This window comes from Chionomys nivalis, chromosome 21 (genome assembly GCF_950005125.1).
Source record: "Chionomys nivalis chromosome 21, mChiNiv1.1, whole genome shotgun sequence".
Lineage (NCBI taxonomy): Eukaryota > Metazoa > Chordata > Mammalia > Rodentia > Cricetidae > Chionomys > Chionomys nivalis.
The window spans coordinates 42,254,990-42,275,862 of record NC_080106.1 but is presented as its reverse complement, the minus strand read 5'-3'; the positions used below and the strand labels follow the sequence as shown (position 1 = coordinate 42,275,862).

General features: G+C 48.5%; 1 protein-coding gene and 1 pseudogene across 1 annotated transcript in view; one reads left to right on the top strand and one right to left on the bottom strand.

Moving 5' to 3' along the window:
• Nucleotides 1-11,779, bottom strand: part of Tecr (trans-2,3-enoyl-CoA reductase) — a 25,901-nt gene extending 14,122 nt beyond the window's left edge. Inside the window, exon 1 of the mRNA XM_057753518.1 lies at nt 11,628-11,779. Within this exon, the coding sequence (XP_057609501.1) occupies nt 11,628-11,642 (15 nt within the window). The 5' untranslated portion in view covers nt 11,643-11,779. The remainder of the gene's footprint in view (nt 1-11,627) is intronic.
• LOC130863377 (40S ribosomal protein S2-like) lies at nt 11,657-20,873 on the top strand (annotated as a pseudogene).

Genomic DNA, 20,873 nt, shown 5'->3' with positions numbered 1-20,873 from the left:
CCACCTTATCATGGGGAGGCTACACATAGATATGTGTGGCTGTTGCATAAGTTTATACAGGCCAGAAGACAAACTCAGTTGTTATTCAACCTTATTCTGACAGACCTCTCACAAGCCGACAGCTCACTGATTCCAACAGTCTGGCTAGCCAGGGAGTCCCAGCTTGGGGACCACAGGCATGCATATGCCGTTTTCACATGGGTATTAAGGATGCAACTCAAGCCCTCATGTTTGCACGGCACACACTTTACCAACTGAGCCATCTCCCTAGCCCCCAATTATTGTTTATTTATGTATTCATGCATTTATTTATTAAGGAGCATGTGTGTAGGTCAGAGGACAACTCTGTGGAGCTGGTTATCTCCTCCATCTTTACTTGGTTTCTAGGGGCTCGAACTCTGGTCCTCAAGCCTGCATGACAAGTCCCTTTACTGCTGAGCCATCTCAGCAGCCCTCCCACCACCTTTTCTTATATTTATTTATTTTATATGTATGAGTGTTTTCCTGCATGTAAACATCCATGTTTACATGTGCACAATGTATGTTCCTGGTGCCCATGCAGGTCAGAAGAGGGTGTCATACCCCTGGAACTAGAATTACAGATGGTTGTAAACACCAAACTCAGATCCTCTGTAAGAGCAACCAGTGCTCTTAAATGCGGAGCCATCACTGCAGGCCCTCCCACCACCACCATTTAAAGGTGACTTGGAATGAAGTACTTGTAAATGACATTATCTCTAGACTACTGTTCTGGAGATGTTATGTAAACACTGATGGGATTCTGTTAGTCTATAACATCTAAACAGTAAGTTAATACCAAAATACCATTGCCTTTAATTCCGGCTCTCAGGAGGCAGAGGCAGGCAGATCTGAGTTCGAGGCCAGCCTGATCTATAGAGTGAGTTCCAGGACAGTCAGGGCTACAAAGAGAAAACCTTTCTCAAAAAAACAAACAAAAAAACAAAACCACGCCAGGAATGGGTGTGGTGTGGAGACTTGAGGAGGCTAAGGCAGCAGCATCAGTGGCTTCTAGAGACGCTGCGGCATCTGCCTTGAGGCTAGGTTCTCTCCCCTCCCTCCCAGCACCCTGCAGCACTTCACAACCAGGCCAGCCTTCCCTGCAGATCAGATGGAGACTGTGGCTGTAAGGCAGGCTCTGCTACAGGCCAGACTTGCACTTGGTCCTGTCTCTGTTACCAGCACAGCAGGTTCCTCTCCTTCTTAATGCAGCCAGCAGCTGAGTTCACAGACATAATGGGGAGGGAAAGAACAGAGTTGAAGTAAATGCCACAGTTCCTCAGAGCACACTCCTGAGTTATCTACAAAGGAGATGTCCACAGCCAGGGCCACCAGTATACACCTGCTATTCCAATACCTGAAAGGTTGAGGCAGGAGGATTGCCAAGTCAGCCTAGCTTACATTGTGAGACCCATCTCAAAAGAACTACCATAAAAGGCTGGCAAGTTCAAGGGCCTGAGTCTGACTCAAAAACCTACAGGGAGAAAGCCAAGAGTTTAATCCCAGCACTGAGAAGGTTTAGGTAGCATTGTCATGATTATGAGGCTAGCCTGGGCTACTCAATGAGACTCTCTCTCAAGAAGAGGGGAGGGTGAGTGGGTGGATGGTTGGCATCACTCATAGTGGGCTCAAGTCCCAGTCGAGCCCTAATGCCAGCCCTGTGGCAGCTTCAGGATTGACCAAGGCGTCAAGCCACTATTTGGTACTGCACCACTCAGCTGCTGAGGCTGACTGCAGTGGCCTCCTTCACAGTGACCTCAGTTCCAGTGTTCCTCAGGGCAAGTCTAGGCAAGAAAATCCCACAGCCCAGAAGCCTAGACCCTTCCCTCAGCAGGGGAAAGAGAGGGCAGAGAACCAGAAGTGCCTCTTAAAGGCCTTCTGGGTGCTGGGGGCAGGAAGACACCAGTGGAGCAAGTGTGGCTGCAAAGACAGTGTAGAAGGACCAGGAGCCTTGGACTAAGGAAGGTATAGCTGTAGGAGTGGGGGAAGGGGTATCTTTTTCCCGGCCCCTGGAGCATCACTAACTAGTACATGGCACCATTTTCAGAAAAAACAAAGTATGTATGTCAGGTGAAGCATGTCAGTCACGCTAGCACTCAGGACACTGAGACAGTAAGGCCATACTGGGATAAATAAGTTCCAGGAAAGCCTCATCAATGGGAAGGTTAAGCTGATTATAAAATGCTTCCCAACTTAATATTAAACTGTTGCTGTGAGCCAGGCAGTGGTGCACGCCTTTAATTCCAGCACTCGGGTGGCAGAAGCAGGAGGATCTGAGTTTGAGGTCAGCCTGGTCTACAAAGTGAGTTCCAGGACAGCCAGGGCTACACAGAGAAACCCTGTCTCAAAAAACAAAAAAGTGCTTGCTGCTCCTGTAGAGTTCCATTCCCAGTGTCCAAGTCAGAACGGCAGCTCACAATGTCCTATAACTCCAACCCCAGGGGATCTAAGGCCCCCTTCAGGCCTCCAGCTCTAATACTGAAAAAGAAAAGCCATGAAAGTAAAGAAAGGGGAGGAACGGCAAACTCCAGAGCACTAAAGTAAGGCTTGACTGTCTTCACAGGGACAGGATCCCACGTAGACTATGCTGAGCACACTCACAGCGAGAGTGGCCAATGCACCCTGACCCTGGGCCACACCCTCTAGTGGGCTTCTAGGGAGATAGATCATGTGGCTGCCCAGAGAACTTGCCCTTGTGTTCTGTGGGTTAGCGGCCAGAAACAGACTCTCATCACCAAGAGATCCACAAGCTCTGAGGTCAGCTGGAAACTAGGAAAGAGTCAGAACAGGACATACACACACAGAGACACACAGACACACACACCCGCCCCAGGGAGAGAAAAGATCAAGACACAACACATACACACTAGGGAGAGAAAAGGAGATCAAGAAAGAAAGAGAAAACTCTCAAACATCACACTATTTGGGCTGGGAATGTGGCTCCGTAGAGTGCTTACCTAGCACAAAACCCAGGGCTCCATCTTCAGCACCAAATAAACACGCATGGTGGCACACAAGGCACTAGCAGGAGGATCACAAGTTCAAAGTCATTCTTAGCTACAAAATGTATTCAAAGCTAGCCTGGGCTACAAGAAAGCCTGTGTCAAAAGGTATGTGTATGTAGCAGACATAATCTCAGCACGCAGGAGCCAAGACAGGATCACAAGTTCAAGACCATAAACAGGCAATATCCTGACTTCAAAAAATAATAAAAATAAAAGCACCTACAGTGAGCATGGGCACATTTTCCTTGCCTTTATGCCCTGACATTACAGAAGACCTGCACACTCCTTAAGTGAAGATCACAACAGCTTTAGAAGAGAGTTGAGAATGCTTGTTTTTCTTCATCCTCGGGGGTGCTAGAACCAGTCCCCAGGATACCAAGTGACAAAGTGATGCTTCTGCTAGACCTAAAGATCCTGGTACTGTGTTTTGACAGCACCCCCAAAGTGACCTTCCCCAAGGCCTCACAACCAGAGCTCCACCCACCATCTACACATGCACACATGGGTCAGACTCTGGCAGGGTCCTCCAGCTCCAGAGGCTGCCTGTGCCATGCATACTTCCTTCCCTACCTGACTTGACGACCGGGACACCCACACCCCAGTCCAGGGGCAAGAGGATTCAGAAGGTACCAGGAGGGTACCCTGAACACATTCAAAGGACAGAAGCTCCGCCTGCAGCGAAAGCTATGCACAGCTTCCAACCTATTTCCAGTACTTTTCTCTCTTGCAAGCAAGGCTGGGAGAAGCTGAAAATAAGGAACAGTGGCACTGTGCCTTTCCAGTACAATGGCTATGCCAGGACCCCCAGGGACTTAAAAACAGCCTGCCCTAGATAGCTACACATTAGACAAATCAATAGGTAAGAGTGTCATCATCCCTGGTATAAAGTCCACACATCCCTAGGGAAGCTACAAACTCATGCCCTGTCCTGCCAGCCTGGCAACATCGGCTCCCGCAAGGAGGCTGGGCTCTAGGCAGTGTCTGCTCTCTCAACAGGGCTCAGAGTAAGGACTGGGACAAGGGGACAGGCCAGGGATGAAGACAATCCCAAACCAGTGGACTAAGTACGGCAGGATGCTGGCCAGCAGCAATCCATCTGGCAGGGCATTAATACTCAAGAGGATATTAGTAGTCATCCAATCAATAAAAGGAAATAAAAAGACGATTTCTCAAAAGAAGTACAAATGGCTAAGAAAAACAAAATATAGGTCATACTTGGTGGTCACATCTTTAACCCCAGCGTTCAACAGACAGGGGCAAGAAGAGCTCTGAGTTTGAGGCCAGCCAGCTGGGCTACACAGTGAACTCCAGGCCAGTAAGGGCTTCACAGTGAAAACCGGGCTCAAAAAGAAAACCAGAAGTGGTCAGCATAACTTTAATCCCAGCACTCTGAAGGCAGAGGCAGGGATTTCTCTGGGTTCAAGGCCAACCTGGTCTACAAAATGAGCTCCAGGTCAACCAGGGCTGTTATACAGAGAAACTCTGTCTCAAAATACAAAGACAGACAGACAGACAGACAGCTGAATGGCAGATCCTTCCTGCCTTCATGGCTGTTCCAGGTCAAGTGTACTCCCAACGTCATGACGGGCAGGGAGCACAGGAGCATGGCACTTCAGGCACACACAGGGACACAGACTTCCCTTTACCTAGTGATTTATAACCGGGGACTTGGCTGCAGCCAGGAAGAATGCCCAGTACCTCCCTCCCTCAGCCCCAGGCACTGGCATCCTTATCTTAGCCTCCTACCTGAGAAAAGTCAAGGTAAAATAACCATGCTGAGGACAGGCCAGGTGGCCCCAAAAGGCCATGTCCTTTACAACCACATGCCCACTCCTTCCTCAGTATATTATCACCAAGGGTGACCTGAACTCTGCCACGTGACAGCTATGAGCATGAAGTTTCACTATTCTGTGCTTTAGTTTCCCCATTTGTCAAGTGGGGATAAGAACCATATCTGCTTCACATAAGTGACAGGGCTAGACCACAGAAGTATGGGCAGAAGGACCGGAGTGAAGGACAGTGGAAGAGCAGCCTTAGCATGCTGCAGCCCTGGGCTCCTCCCCAGTCCCAGGATGTAGTGGTGCCAGCCTTTAACCTAGAACTTAAGACGCAGACAGAGCTCCAGGAGTTCAAGGCCAGACTGGTCTATACAAGGAGTTCCAGCTAGGTAGGGCTGCAGAGGAGACCTTGTCTGTTAAAAAGGGTGGAGGGCACAAAAGAGAAACTGAAGGCACCGAGCACATGCACCATGGTAGACGGCTTTACAATGACTATGATGGTCAGCTACACTCTCTAGCTGGAGTGAGCATCCCCAACTGTTAAGACATTCTCATCTGTCACTATCAATAGCACCATGAGGTGTTAAGACCTGTACTTGACCAACCAGCTTTCCCACCCAGCCAGACCTGCCTGTCAAAGGGCAGGAGTCCCAACCAAAGCCAACAATGTTATCAGAACTAGAAGTCTGTTCTGGAGCAGCTCTTCGCAGTGGCCAGTGTGTCCAGGCCACTAGCTCCTCTCTCTCTACTCAGGAGTCAGTGAAGCAAGGTTCTGCTGGGCTCTGGGGGCCTCTAAGTTACCCATAGCAAAACTGAGGTAACAACTGCACATCACGACCTCAGCTCGGATCCTCCCAGAGTCCTTTGTCTCCCCACCTTCTCCACTGTGACTCAACCTCCTCCATATACATCCATCCACCTTCTCTTCAAGTCTCTTCTGCTCTGCGTCACCCAAAGTCTTGAGGTACAGGTGCTGGGTAATGCCAGGTACCGAGCTAAGCAGACACTGTGCACCTAACGCTCGCCGGAGCACAAACACTTGGAAGGGACGACCATAGTAGAGATGGTTATCCCTGGGACTCATCAAGATGCAATCAGGGCAGGCAAGGGGGCAGGGAGCTGACTGCAGTACCAGCCCCTTTTCAAGGCATGAACATCCCCTCAGTGGCCAAGTAAGCTGCCAACCTGATGTCCCTGAAAATGCAATAAGGGCCAATACACACTCTTCCAACCCATTATGACGTTTCAGGATAAGAAGGCTGGAGGTTAAAAAAATTTGCCCATGAGGACTAGCTAGTTAGCTAGGTTAAGAGCACCGGCTGCTCTTCCAGAGGACCCACATGTCAGCTCACGACTGTCTGTAACTCCACCTTCAGGGAATCGGATGCCCACCAACTTCTGGCCTCCAAAGACATCAGACACTCATGTGGTTCAAAGATATATACAAGCAGGCATAACACCCATACCCGTACACATAAAATAAAAATAAAATTATGCGTCCATGGGCTCACCCCTGCCAGAGGCAGAGAAGGATCTCAGTCTAGCTCTGCTACAAAGCCGAAAGTCTTGCTGTCTTTCCAGGACAGAGAATCAGCACAGACACAGCTAACCCAAGTCAGGTACTGGCCCAGGGTCAGTTCCCACCTGGACAGTCCAAGTGTCCCTGCTGCAATCACCTGCCCGCCTATGCGGAGCAGAGGAGCATCTTAAGGATTCTGCAGGAAAGATATGTAAACTGAACCACTCCCTGCCCAGGGCATGAGCCACCCCTGTGATCACAGTCCGAGGTGCTAAACCAGGAAAGGTGTGAAAGGCTCATAGCAGCCGGACCTAAGAGCACACACCTGCACCAGCACCAGCACAGAAAAGAAACCTAAGAAGAAATGTGCCAAGCGTAGAGGTTCATGACTTTAATCCTAGCGCTGGAAAGGCAGGGCAGGCTGATCTCTTGTGAACTCCAGGCCAGGGCTGCCTAAAAACAGTATCTCAAAAAAAACAAACAAAAAAAAAAACAAAAAAAAAAACAAGACCCTAGATGCATCACACAAACCGTCTCCTGCACACACAGCCTGGACGGTATTCCTAGCCTCGTCACGCTGCTCGCTAACACTCGTGGTCCTTTCACAGCCAAGCAGGTTTGGTTCCAAGGAGCAAGCACAGACAAGCTGAGAGGTTAGCCAATCCACGGAGTCAAGCCACTGTTGCATCAAAGGGCCACGCCAGCACCCAGCCTCAGGCCTGCCTCTGTGCGTGCACACAGGTCTACTTTCCCTTCAGCTATCACGCCAGCACCCAGCCTCAGGCCTGCCTCCGTGCGTGCACACAGGTCTTCTTTCCCTTCACCTATCACCCACCAGCTTTCTGCCTCTGAACAATTGCCTCAGAGCACCAAGTATGGTGACACATGCCTGTAATGCCAACAATCAAGGCCGGGTCAGGAAGAACACAAATTCAAGTCAGCCTAGGTTACACAGTGAGACCCTGGTTAAGAATCTAAGAGGCAGGTGGAGCTCTGAGTTTGAAGCTAGCCTGATCTAAGCAGCAAGTTGCAGGTCAGCCAGGGCTACACACTGAGACTCTACATCAAAAAAAAGAAGAAAGGGAGAAGGGGAATGACAAGAAAAGAGAAAAGAAACAGGAGAGCCAGAGCGACAGACAGTGGTTTATAGGCACTTACTGAGTTTGGATCGCAGAACCCACAAAACACAAGCCTGTGCCCCAAGCTATGGTGGACAGAGCCGCAGTCCTGGGTATTGCTGGCCTCCAGCCTAGCTCCAGGTTCAGGAAATGATCCTGCTTAAAAACTCAGGCCAATAATAATAAAATGCACCAACACCTTCCCTCAGGCCTCTGCACAGGTGCAGGTGTGGCATATTCAAACACACAAACAATGATAATAATAATAATTGTTTTAATTTTAAAATCAAGGGCTAGGATCCGGCTCGGTGGTACAGCACTTGTTCAGCACATACACAGAAGGCCCTGGGTTCCAATGTCTAACATTAAAAACAGTAAGTTTTTTAAATGCCTCTTGACTTTGAGAATTTTCATACCAAACCCCTGGAGGGAGCCAGCCAAGCAGAAACCTGCCTGAGGCAAGGTAATAAACTGGTCCAGAATGATCTGTAAGATGGGTACCTTTATAGCCGGTATGGTGATTCACACCATTCCATGAGCTTGAGGTCAGTCTGGGCTACAGAGGCTTGACCTACAAGAACAGATTCTTGTGAGATTCACAGGCAGATTTACAAGGCACAGTAGCCGGCTTCGGCTACCACAGGGATCATCTCCAATGTCATCTCCAGTGGAAAAACACTAATTTAAAAAAAAAAAAAAAAGACCTGAGGCTAGGACAAGCAGTTCTCATACCAACCCTGCTGATTTATACCAAGCCCACATCCAATCTGTTCTAGAAGTTTCACCTCAGCTAGGCCTAGGCTATGGAAAGGATTCTCTTTCTTGCTAGATAAGCTATGAACCGAGCTGATAGGAAATTTATCTAAAAGCCACAGTATCTCCTCCAGGTCGAATCCTGTCCACTGTGCCTTGGCTCTTCCCTATTGTCACTCACTGACCATGAACCATTGTTTAGGGTTGCTGACCTGCATGCACATTACCTGCACCCGGTTTATGCAATGTCCAGAGGACAGAGGAGGGTGCTGGAGCCCTCGAACTGGTGGTACAGATGGCTTAGACACCTGTGGTGTTGGGAACTGAACCTGGACCTTCTGAAAGAGCTCTTAACCTCTGATCCATCCTTCCAGCCCCTGAGCACCAAGTCTATCATATCAGCGGCCCCTCAGGCTGGAGGTGCAGCTGAGTGTAAGATCCTAGGTTCCATCTCAGCATCACCAAGTCTAAAACAGCCAGTGTGCATCATAGTATCCCAGGTGTCTATCTATGGACAAAAAGTCTTTCTCTTTTTTAATTCAAGGTATTCTAGAAAGTCAGTTCTCTCCTGCCACCTTGTGGGGTGCAGAGATCAAACTCAAGCAGGCCTTCAAAAAAAAAAAAAAGCCTCTACCAAATGAGCCATCTCACTGTGTCCACGGAAGCCTTTTGAGAGAGGGAGGCCTTCCCGAGGACTGAAGGCTGCCTGCGGGTAAAGGATGCACTCATTCCTTCAAAACATCTATTATTTTGCTTTTTTAAATTACATTTTTAGCTAAGCATGGTAGCATATGCTTTTAAACCCAGCTCCTGGAGAGACAGACGGATCTTTGAGTTCGAGCCTAGCCTGGTCCACAGGACTACTAGGGTTACAGAGACCTGTCCAAAAAAAAAAAAAAATTTCTGTTACAACCACACGTGAGAGTCAGAGAACAGCTGGTAGGTGTTGGTTCACTGAGCCATCTTACCAGAGAGGCCTGGAACTCACCGTGTAGCCAAGGACGACTCGGAACTTCTGATCCCAATGCCTTCCCCTCCAAGCATGAGCCACCATGCCTGGTTTCCGCAGTGCTAGAAATGGAGCCCAGGGCCTCCTGCATGTTAGTCAAACACTCCAGAAATCTGTTCTTCAGTGTTGGTATCTGACACTTTTCCCCAAGATCTTAACTGAAGGATAGCTTCCATTTTTATTGATCTGCACCAAGAGTTCTGAAAACTGGGCTAGAAGATAGTAGATGCTCTCATCCCAAAACGATGGTCTCAGGGCTACTGGACAAATGTCAATAGGGAATAACAAAACACTGCGAAATAACTTTCCCCCCAAGGTCACCTTGGCTTTCTGTTTATTTGGGGGGATTTGTTGTTGTTGTTTGTTTGTCTATTCTGTTTGGTTTGAACTTTTGAGACAGGATTTCTAGCCCAGATTGGCATCAAAGTCACTATGTAGTTGAAGATAACCTTGAACACCTGATCCTCTGCCTCCATCTCCCACAGAGCTAGAACTAAGGGCGTGTGCCAGCTTGCCTGGCTTTATTCCATGCCAGGGATTCAATCACATAAGGAAAAGTCTCTACCAAATGAACTGCAACCCTATTCCCCAGTTTGGTCCTTATCTGTCTCTGTTGTGCAATGCTGAGGTGGAACCCAGAACCTCATGCATGCAAGCATGGGAAACAAGGGCTCCAACGCTGGGCTACTAGCAGCCCATCTAGGGAATGCTGAGAAACACGGCAAAGAAGAGACTGAAGAACATTGGAGCCTATTTCCAGGTCAAACCTGGAGCCCCAGGTTGTGCTCAGGTTCCTAGAACCAAAGCACCCACCTCCATGGTCCTCAAAACCTACCCGGCCTGATTTTCAAGGAGCAAATTACTGACTGCAAATTCCATCTTCTACCTGTATTCTTCAAACTGAACACGGCTTCTGCCCCAGGGCAAGGGAGGAGGAGTGAAAGGGAAAGCACATTAGGGGGAACAAAAACAAGAAACTTTCTTTTGAAAGCACAGAGTTGGGGGGGGCATAAGGATTACAGACTCCTACCTCCTGGCTCTTGTCACCTGTTAAAAAAGATAGAGGTCTTCTAGACTAAAGGTGTCAAAGGACCTGGGGAAATTTAAAATAATTATAATAGCTTTATAATATTATTATACTTATTACATATAAAAATAATCAAAATAGAGATGACTAGAAGTAGTAGTATTCAATTTGTTATAAAAATAAAATTATCTCCCATATATTGAAGATTCCTAAAGTATTCCAATTTCCAGAGACAAGAGGTGGTTGCCAGGGTCTGGGAAAGTGGGAAATGGGAAGATACTCTATAATGAGTGTAGAGTTTCAATTTTACAAGATTAAAAAAAGTTTAAGAGGCTTGCCTACAGGTGCAGGGCCTTAGCTCCATCCCTAGCAATATAAGGAGAGCTGCAGAGATGGGGCAGGGGAACAACACACAACCTACTGGATAGTGGTGAAATTTGATCAATATGTAGACTTCATAATGCTGATTTGTACAGTAAAATGGCTACCGAGGAAAATGAGCAAGTTTCATCACAATGTGGGGAGAAAGACAAGCAATCTCTCAATTTGCTAGCACCCATTTACGGAACTGCATGGCTAGTGGTTAGGAATTATGCCTTTGAAATCTTCGTTCCCTCTCTCTGTTCTGCAGATACTAGTTGGGACCTTTCAACAACTCACTTGACAGTTCTAACTTTCACCTACATTACCAGTAAGAGATTAAGTAAGCATTCAATCTCAGTAGGACAAAGATAACAGAATCGTAGTAAAACGCATCCTTTCCATGAATGTGAGCAATCGGTTACTGTTTTATGATACTTAAAAGTCAGCAATAACAAAACTAATATCATCAGTTTGATCGAAAAGAGAACCCCAAGACTTTGTTTTAAGAGGAAAAGGGACCCAAGACTTAGAGTCAGAAGACTTAAGTTTCCAGAATGATCTTGTGCGTTCAGACTTCTTCCCTAGAGGTCACCGGCTGCTGTAACCAACTCCCTCGCCGCCCAGGCATCTAGAGCGAAGAGTGGGTGCGAAGGTCGGAAGAGGCAGGCCAGCTGCAGAGCCCCTTCCTGAGCCCCGGGCGCTGACGCCGTGCAAGGATTGTGCAAGAGAAGCGCTCGCACCAAGAACAAGTGCTCCGCACTGCACTTCTGAACACCTGCCACGCGGGCCACCGAGGATGCTGCAAGAAAGCTGCAAGCTTCTCCCTGGCCCTGCAAGACTCTAAGGAAAGGTATCCCCCAAAACGCCGGGGTAGCAAAAATACCTTCCTGCACATGCGCAATGAGATTTACCAGCAGGCCCCGAGCATACTGCGCCTGCGCCATCGGCGAGGAGCCGGGCCATAATAGAGGGTCCCGAGGCCATGAAGGGGATTGTGCGGTCTGCGGCAGCCACGGCCCGGGCCCCGCGCCGCTTACCTCGTAGTGCTTCATGGCTCCTCCACAGGATGGCGCCGCTCCGCTGCAGCTCAGGTGCCGCCCTGCCGCACGAAACACTGCCCAGGAACTTACACCGGGAGCCGCGCTCCACTAACTCCTGCTCCGCCCCTCCCTACGCGCGCGTCGCGCCGTCCAATCAGCGTGGGGTGCACCCACTGCTCGCACCACACGACCAACCAATCAGCGTCCGAGACTCAACGTGGGGCGGGGGGATACTTAACTCCTCCCCTCCCGTCTAGGCAGACAAGATTAAAGCAGGATCACCAACCAATCAAAAGAGAGCCTCGGCGCAGCCTGCCGTCTGGCCCCGCCCCTTGCAGGTTAGTGCACCAGAACCGGAGCAAAGCGCTGAGCAACACGGAGGGCTGAGATTACGGGGCGGGCAGCGCTTCGGGGTGCGGATGAGGCTGAGACGCCTAAGACGTGAAACCTCTGATATTATATCACCTTCTGCAGTGTCTTCGCTGCTCCTTCCTAAGATACCCCCAGTCAGTCTTGCTGACCCTATAAGCAAAAACCACGTTTGTCTCTGCCTGTGTGATGGTGTACAGTATGGTTACTACTGGTCACGCATAGCTACTGAGCCCTTGAAATATACCAACAAAATGACCAGTGCTGCCAATCTAAAATACATGACATCAGAGAATAGTACATCAGAGGACGATGGCATGTCTTTATCTGATAAAGGCACTTGCTGCCAAGCCTAATGAACTACATTCAGTCTCAAGGACCCACAAAATATAAGGCCGGAACAAATTCTGGTAACTTATCGTCTGATCTCCAATAGGCAGCATGGTACATGTGCAAAAACACACAGACACATTCATAAATAAAATGTAACTTTTCATTCTGTTTTGTTTTTCAAGACAGGGTTTCTCTGTGTAACAGCCCTGGCTGTCCTGGAGCATGCTTTGCAGACCAGGCTGGCCTCGAACTCACAGAGATCCACCTATGTCTGCTGGGATTAAAGTGTGCGCCACTATGCCCAGTTATAAATATAAAATTTTTAAAAGCATAGTCCAGCCAAATATGATGACACACACCTTTAGTCCCAGTACTCAGGAGGCAGTGGCATATCTCTCTGAGCTATGATGTATATAGCCACATCCAGGCCGTCTCAAAAAAAACAAAATGAGAAGAATCTTACAAGCATGTTCAGCACTGTGAGGACTGAGTGGGTGGAGGTGGACAGGCACACACACGCACTGAGTCATTTGCCTTGAGGCACCTGGCATCAGGTGCTGTTGTGCTGCAAATACATGGTGGGGTATGGGAGAGACAGACAGACAGACAGACAGACAGACAGACAGACAGACAGAATAGTTCCTGTCCTGTGGAGAGGAGCAGATCTGAAGAAGGGAAGGCAGTGAAGAACAGGCTGATGTGGGAGGCCTGCTTGCCACTCTGGGCCATGGTGGCATCTGGTCCTGGGCTGCTGCCAAGGGTCATGTCTGGGTCCATGGCCCTGTTGCAGCATCAATCTGTGCTGATGTCATGACACCTGTTACCACTGCCTGGGTCTGGGCTCCCACCTGGGGCCATGTTGGTGTCCAATGCCACCCAGCAGCCAGTGTGACACTGATCTGTGTGGCCTACACTGCCACTGGGCCCATGCTGCTGCTGAGGGCCACATCTGGGTCCGTGGTCTGCTGCAGCTGTGTCTGTGTTGATGTCCACTGCCCCTGTGACCACAGTGGCCCATGTGAGCCATGTGTTGAACCATGTATTGAAACATGAAGGCCATGCTGAGCTGACCCCTCCTATGGGGAATGCTGACTCCATCCCTCGAGGGAAATTGACCCCCCATGACCCTGGCAGGGGAAAGCTTACCCAGCCACTCACCTGATGGGGGTGTGAAGAACCAGTCACCACCAGGCACGCTCTAACGTCCACCCCATCTATGACCGCTGGAACATGCAAACACAGGGTCTCCATGGCTCTGGAGAACCGCAGATATCCGGGAGGAGAGTCGGTGAGGGTCCAGCATTGACGGTGTACCAGAAGCCAGAGGCCTTGAACCTGACCCAACACATCACACAACGAAGTGAAGAGCTGGACAAAAGGGTATACTGCGTGACACACAGCTCCCAAGGCCACCAAGACAAATGAAAAGGTGACAGAGAGGCTGGAAAGATGAAGGAGCAAAGTAGTTTTTGTCTTATTTGCTTTATTTAGCTTTCGTCTTGTTTGTTTTGCCTTTAACATTACTTGCATTTTTATTTTTATCTTATTTTTATAATTTTTTTTAGTTTTCCTTTGACAGGGGAAATACAAGATACAGAGGAACTAGAAAATGAGTGGGATTGGGATGTAAAATTCCCAAAGAATTAATTAAAAAATTATGTTCATAAAAAGCCAAACAAAAAATTAATAAATAAAGAGTATATAGTTCAGGGCTGAGGACTTCCCCACTTGGTACAAGGTGTATGTTAAGAAGAATATAGCTGGGCAGGGGAGATGCAAGCCTTTAATTCCTGCACTCAGAGGCAGAGGCAGGCAGATCTCTGTGAGTTCAAGGCCTGGTCTACAGAATTCCAGGACAGCAAAGGCTACACAGAGAAATTCTTATCTCAAAATGAAAAAAAAGACAAGATGTTTAAAGAAATTAGATTTCTAAATTTTATATGTATGAGCGTTTTGCCCACATGTATGTATGTGCCTTGTGCTATGGAGGCCAGAAGCCGAGGGTAGAAGCCAAAAGAGCATCAGATCCCTCTCCCCAGTCTCAGAGGTACAGGACGCTAAAAGGGAGGTGAAACATTCCACTCTTCAGAGACTTCCTTAAACTCGGGAAGTAAGACAGTAGCTTCAGGAAGTCCCTGAAACTGACCAAACTCACGACATCTCCCTCCCCAAGCACATATGAGCAATGAAGACTGCTGAGAGATATCCCGACCACCGGGGCTGCCATAAAAGGGCAGAGCAGCTAAGCTGACTCCAGAGAAAGTGCCCTGTAAAACTAGCTGTAGGCAAGCCTATGGGACATCTCCTTAAATGGTGGCCGGTGCAGGAAGGCCCAGTCCATTGTGAGTGGTGCCACTCTGGGCTGTAGGTCCTGGGTTCATAAGCAAGCAGGGTGGCCAGGCAATGGTAGTGCACACCTTTAATGCCAACATTCAAGAGGCAGAGGCAGGAGTATCTCTGAATTCAAGTCCAGCCTGGTCTACAGAGCCAGCCTGGTACACAGAGCTAGTTCCAGGACAGCCAAGGCTACACAAAGAAACCCTATTTTGAGTGGGGGGAAAGGGAGGAGAAGGAGAGAGAGGAGGAATTAAACAAAGGAAAGCAGGCTACACAAGCCATGAAAGACAAGCCAGTAAGCAGTACCCTCCATGGTCTCTGTATCAGCTCCTGCCTCCAGGTTCCAGCTCCTGCCCTGCTTGAGTTCCTGTCCTGACTTTCTTCAGTGATGGACCACAATGCGGCAGTATAAGTCAAATGAAGCATTTCCTCCTGGGTGGTTGAAATAATATTGGCTCCCATAGGTTCAAAAATTTGAATGCTTGGTCACCAGGGAGGGGCACTGTTTAAAAGGACTAGGAGCTGTGGCCTTGTCGGGGAAGTGAGTCACTGGAAGTGGGCTCTGAGGTTTCAAGAGCCCAAGCCAGACCCAGTGGCTCTCTTCCTGTTGCCTGCAGATCCAGATATAATTCTCAGCTACCATGTCTGCCTGCATTTGGACATGTTCCAATGCATGAGGATAATGGACTAAATCTCTGAAACTGTAAGCAAGACCCAGTTAAATGTTTTCCTTTAGGGGCTGGGGAGAGAGATGGCTCAGAGGTTAAGAGTACTGGTTGCTCTTCCAGAGGTCCTGAGTTCAATTTCTGGTGCCCTCTTCTGGACTGCAAGGATACATGCAGGCAGAACACTGTGTGCATAATAAATAAATATTTTAAAAAATGTTTTCTTTCATAAGAGTTGTCTTGGTCATGGTGTCTCTCCACAGCACAGAACACTAAGACACCAGGTTCCTTCAGTCGTGTGTTTCATCACAGCAACAGAAGCCCTAACTAGAACAAGGGGCAATGCACACAGCCTCTATGTATCAACAATAAACACACGGAAAGAGATCGTGAACAGACTCCCTTTCACAACAGTCTTCAAGAAAATAAAATAATTAAGAATAAACATAATCAAGGAAGTGAAAGACCTCTATAACGGAAACTTGAAATCACTGAAGAAGCAGATTCAGGACGGCCTTTCCAGATTCCAGGACATATTAGAGTAGCAGGAATAACAGCATGATACAGACACACAAAGCAAGCATAAGAATAAACAAAAGACAAGACTCAAATATGCCGGGTGGTGGTGGTGCACGCCTTTAATCCCAGCACTAGGGAGACAGAGACAGGTGGATTTCTGTGAGTTCAAGGCCAGCCTGGTCTATAAGAGCTGGTTCTAGGACAGGAACCAAAAACTACAGAGAAATCCTGTCTCGAAAATCCAAAAAACCAAAAAACTCACACATAAGTACAAAGCCACCTAACAATTGAAAATCATGTCCAAAAACATACACTAGAGGAAAGGTAGCATTCTCAACAAATGATACGGGGAAAGTGGGTGTCCACATGCAGAAGAACGCGCTTAGGCTCAAACCTATCCCCTGGCGTGATCACAGATGTACATGTAAAGGGAACCGAACCACTGGAACTGCTAGAAGCAAGCGCAGGCTGACCCTAGTGATGCAAGTGTAGGAAAGGACTCTGGACAGGACTCTATTTGCCCAGAAATTATGGCCTAAAGAAGAACCCCCTCCCCAGAAGCAAGGCCATAAAACAGCCCCAAGACTTTAAGAAACTTCCACCCATGGTATTCTGGGAAGCATCCAACCCCCAACCCACCCTCCATTCCCCCCCAAAACACATCCTGGAGCTCTGAAGTAGCAACTGGCTTATCTGTCTACACCCTGCAGCTTCAAAACAGTTTATCCAGAAAAGCAGTGTCTGGCCTAGCTTCACCAGGTACACACACACACACACACACACACACCTTAAAAATTACTTCAGCTATAAGTACTTTAGTTATCGTTTCTCCTCTTGTTTCTTCATTGTATCTATGCATAGATCTGTAAGACTTAGAGCCTGCTGGCAAACATGTGCCTATGAGAACAGCCTCTTCTCCCACAGCCTTGGATACTAAACCGCATGGGGGGTTGGAGGCACCAACCACTCGAAGCGGCACAAGTCTTCTGCTGTTTTGAGGTCTTACTGATTTCCTCTGCTAAGTTATTTTCTACAAGGCCAACATGACAAGTGGGACCTCCTAAAACTAAAGCTTCAGTACAACTAAGTAAACAAGTGAAGAGGAAGTCCGCACAGGAGTGGGGGAGATCTCCGTTAGCTACACAGCTAACAGAGGATTAATATCCAGAGAATGCAAAGAACGCAGAAAACAAAAAGTCAAGAAAACAAATCACCCAATTAAAATGTGGACTATGGTCAGAATGGAAGAGTTCTCAGTAGAAGAAATAAAATGGCTAAGGTACATCTCAAAGTACTCATTTTCCTTTAGAGCTAGAACAGAAATTCATCTCACCTGTCAGAATGGGTAAAATCAAGAAAGCAACCATCAGCAAACTCTAGAGAGGATGTGGAAAGGTGAACCCTTTCCTGGTGGAACTGTAAACAGCTGCAGCCACTATGAAATCAGTACGAGAGCTCTCAAAAAGCCAAAAATAACTAAATCTACCGTATAATCCAGCTGTGCTGTTCCCTGGTATATGATACGACCGAAGGACTCGCCATCCTACCCCACAGACGCCTGCTCAGCCGCATTTGCTGCCACCCAATTCCCAAAAGCGAGGCAATGGAACCACCTGAGCATTCTTCAGTTGATGACTGCCTAATGACAACGTGGTGCACGTGTACTGTGCAGGATCAAGCCCATCGGCCCCATCACAGGGAATGGACTCCAAGAAGCCCATTCATGTACCAGGGACAGATTCTGGTCCCACTTCCAGGGACCCTACAAACAGACCAAGACACATAACCCACATTCAGGGGGCCTAGGTTCAGTTCCATACAGGCTCCCCAGTTGTCAGTCTAGAGTCCGTGATCTCCCACTACCTCAGGTTAGCTGTCTGTGCGCAGAAACCCTTTTTCACGACTCCCAAACAATATAGGTGATTGCTGTCGCCCTGTGCTGTCCCAGCTGTTAGATATGCTGAAGTCACGGAGCAGTTCAGACACAGGATTAGAGGACCTGAGCTGGGCTGGACCTGGGAGCCTCCTTTCTGAGGACCAGCTTCCATAGTAATAGGAGGTGCTATGGGGACCAGCTTCCATAGTAACAGGAGGTGCTCTGCTGCCAAGGGACGGAAGAAACCAATACTGCAACCTGAGCGAAAAAAGAAACAAAAAAGAAAGGAAGGACATGACTGCTCCTAGGTACGGTGGAGAAGGTTTATTGTAGGTAACAGGGAAAGTGTGGGCTGAGCTGGGGACATCTGAGAGAGTCCAGAGTGGACTCACATGTGGGGAGAGAGGTCGGGAGGGTACCAAGGTGCAGCAGCCAGGAGACCAAAGGTACAAAAAGGTGTGGGTAACCAAAATGTCTGGATTTTACAGGGAAGAGCCTCTGGGTAAAGTGCAGCCCAGCCTCTGGGCTGGAGAGTTCAGAATAGAGGGCAGGGTGTGGCAGCTACACCCTGTAACAGGTAGGGACTAAGGGATGCTGGGAGAACCTGGCAGGCAGTGTCAGCTCTGATATGTTACATAGGCACCACAACCATTCCTTGAAGTACAATGACCAGCAAACCCCTAAAGGCGCACTTACATCTTAGCAGTAACAACAGCTGTCTAGCCAGGCGGTGATGGCACTCACTTTAATCCCAGCACTTGGGAGGCAGAGGCAGGTGGATCTCAGTTGGTTCAAGGCCAGCCTGGTTTACAAAGCAAGTTCCAGGACGGCCAGGAATGTTACACAGAGAAACTTATCTTTTTTTTTTTTTTTTTTAAAGATTTTTAGCTGGGCGGTGGTGGTGCACGCCTTTAATCCCAGCACTTGGGAGGCAGAGGCAGGCGGATCTCTGTGAGTTCGAGACCAGCCTGGTCTATAAGAGCTAGTTCCAGGACAGGCTCCAAAACCACAGAGAAACCCTGTCTCGAAAAACCAAAAAAAAAAAAAAAAAAAGATTTTTATTTATTATGTATATAGGTTTCTTCCTTCATGTATCCTGCAGTACAGAAGAGGACACCAGATCTTATTACAGATGGTTGTGAGCCACCATGTGGTTGCTGGGAATTGAACTCAGGACCTCTGGAAGAGCAGCCAGTGCTCTATTCCTCTGAGCCATCTCTCCAGCCACCGAGAAACTTATCTTGAAAAACAAAAAAACAAAACAAAACAAATCACAGCTGTCTAATTGGCTTGAAAGCCTGCTTAGCAAGAGGGAAATCACGTCTGGTACCATACACCTAGCTGACTCCAGGTAGCTTGTGACATCATAGATTGCAGAGAGCCTGCTATTGCCTCTTTACTAACCTACACAGCTCCTGGCTGCATTCTAGGTCTTTATATTTATACCCACACACAAGGATAGCTCTCCCTCCACACCAAAGCAGCAGATTCCCTCTGTGTGGTAAACAGGCCACTACAGAAAACCACAACAGGTCAAAATGCAGAAAGCAACTAGCTGATCCTGGGGTGCATAAACCCAGCCGATAGATCTAAAGCACAACCCCCATATCGAGAAAGAGAGGATGAAAAGATTCTAAGAGTCGGAGGATCAGGAAGTCTGTTGTGTGGTTGTGTATCCTGGGAAATGACAGGGTACACCCATGATCCCTCAGTAATATGGCTGCCTAAGCAAGGCTTGAATAATGATATCAGGAGAAAGACACGCTAATGTGTTAAAGGGAAATCTCACAGGGCCCCCACCTTTAGACAAAGAACTACAGGTAACTAAAGACTCCTGAGAGAGCCGGGCGGTGGTGGCGCACGCCTTTAATCCCAGCATTTGGGAGGCAGAGGCAGGCGGATCTCTGTGAGTTCGAGACCAGCCTGGTCTACAGAGCTAGTTCCAGGACAGGCTCCAAAGCCACAGAGAAACCCTGTCTCGGAAAAAAAAAAAAAAAAGACTCCTGAGAGAGAATTAGTCTTCTCTAGGGACGAGCCCCCTAATTGATTATCCGCTACTAAGTGGTCAGCCCGGAAATCATGTACATATGAACAGCGGTAAAGGGACTCTGGTGTCTTCTTTGGGAAATCACCAAAGGGGACTCGGGTGCAGCGGGAGGGACCAGAGGACCCGGGACCAAAGATTAGGAGGGCACAGTTGCTTCCTCAGAGAACTCAGCAGCAGTCGTGGGCATGGGCCCACGGGGGTAAAGGCGAAGACAAGGAGGGATCCGTCCCCAAGCTTGGCCACCTGGCTAAGGACACGAAGATCTACCTGTTCTCCCTGCTCATCAAGGAATCTGAGATTACTGAATTTTCCTGGGCACATCCCTAGAGGATGAGGGTTTAAAGCTCACACCAGTGCAGAAGCAGACTCGGGCTGGTCAGAGGACCAGGTTCAAGGCTTCTGTTGATATCAAGGACTACAATGGTCATGCAGGGTTTTTTTGTTTTGTTTTGTTTTTGGTTTTTTTTTTTTTTTTTTTTTTTTTGGTTTTTCGAGACAAGGTTTCTCTGTGGCTTTAGAGCCTGTCCTGGAACTAGCTCTGTAGACCAGGCTGGTCTCGAACTCACAGAGATCTGCCTGCCTCTGCCTCCCGAGTGCTGGGATTAAAGGCATGTGCCACCATCGCCCGGCCGTCAATACAGGTTTTGTGCTCCAAGGAGATAGCACGGCCATTAGAGAGGTCATCATCCTGGCCAAGCTTTCTATTGTCCCTGTGTGGAGAGACTACTTGGGGGAACAAGACTGGCAAGCCACACAAAGTGACAGGTCACAGTGACTCTGTGGCTCTGTGTTGGTGCTTCTCACCCCGTTCGCAGAGGCACTGGCAGAGTCTCCGCTCCTGTGCCCCAGAAGCTGCTGCTGATGGCCGGTATTGATGACTACTGCACATCAGCCAGGGGCTGCACTGCCACCCTGGGCAACTTTGCCAGGGTCACCTTTGATACCATCTCTAAGACGTACAGCTACTTGACCCCTGACCTCTGGATAGAGACTGTGTTCACCAAATCTCCTTATCAGGATTCACTGACCTTCTTGTGAAAACCCACACCAGAGCTTCTGCGCAGAGGACCCAGGCTCCAGCTGTGGCCACCACATAA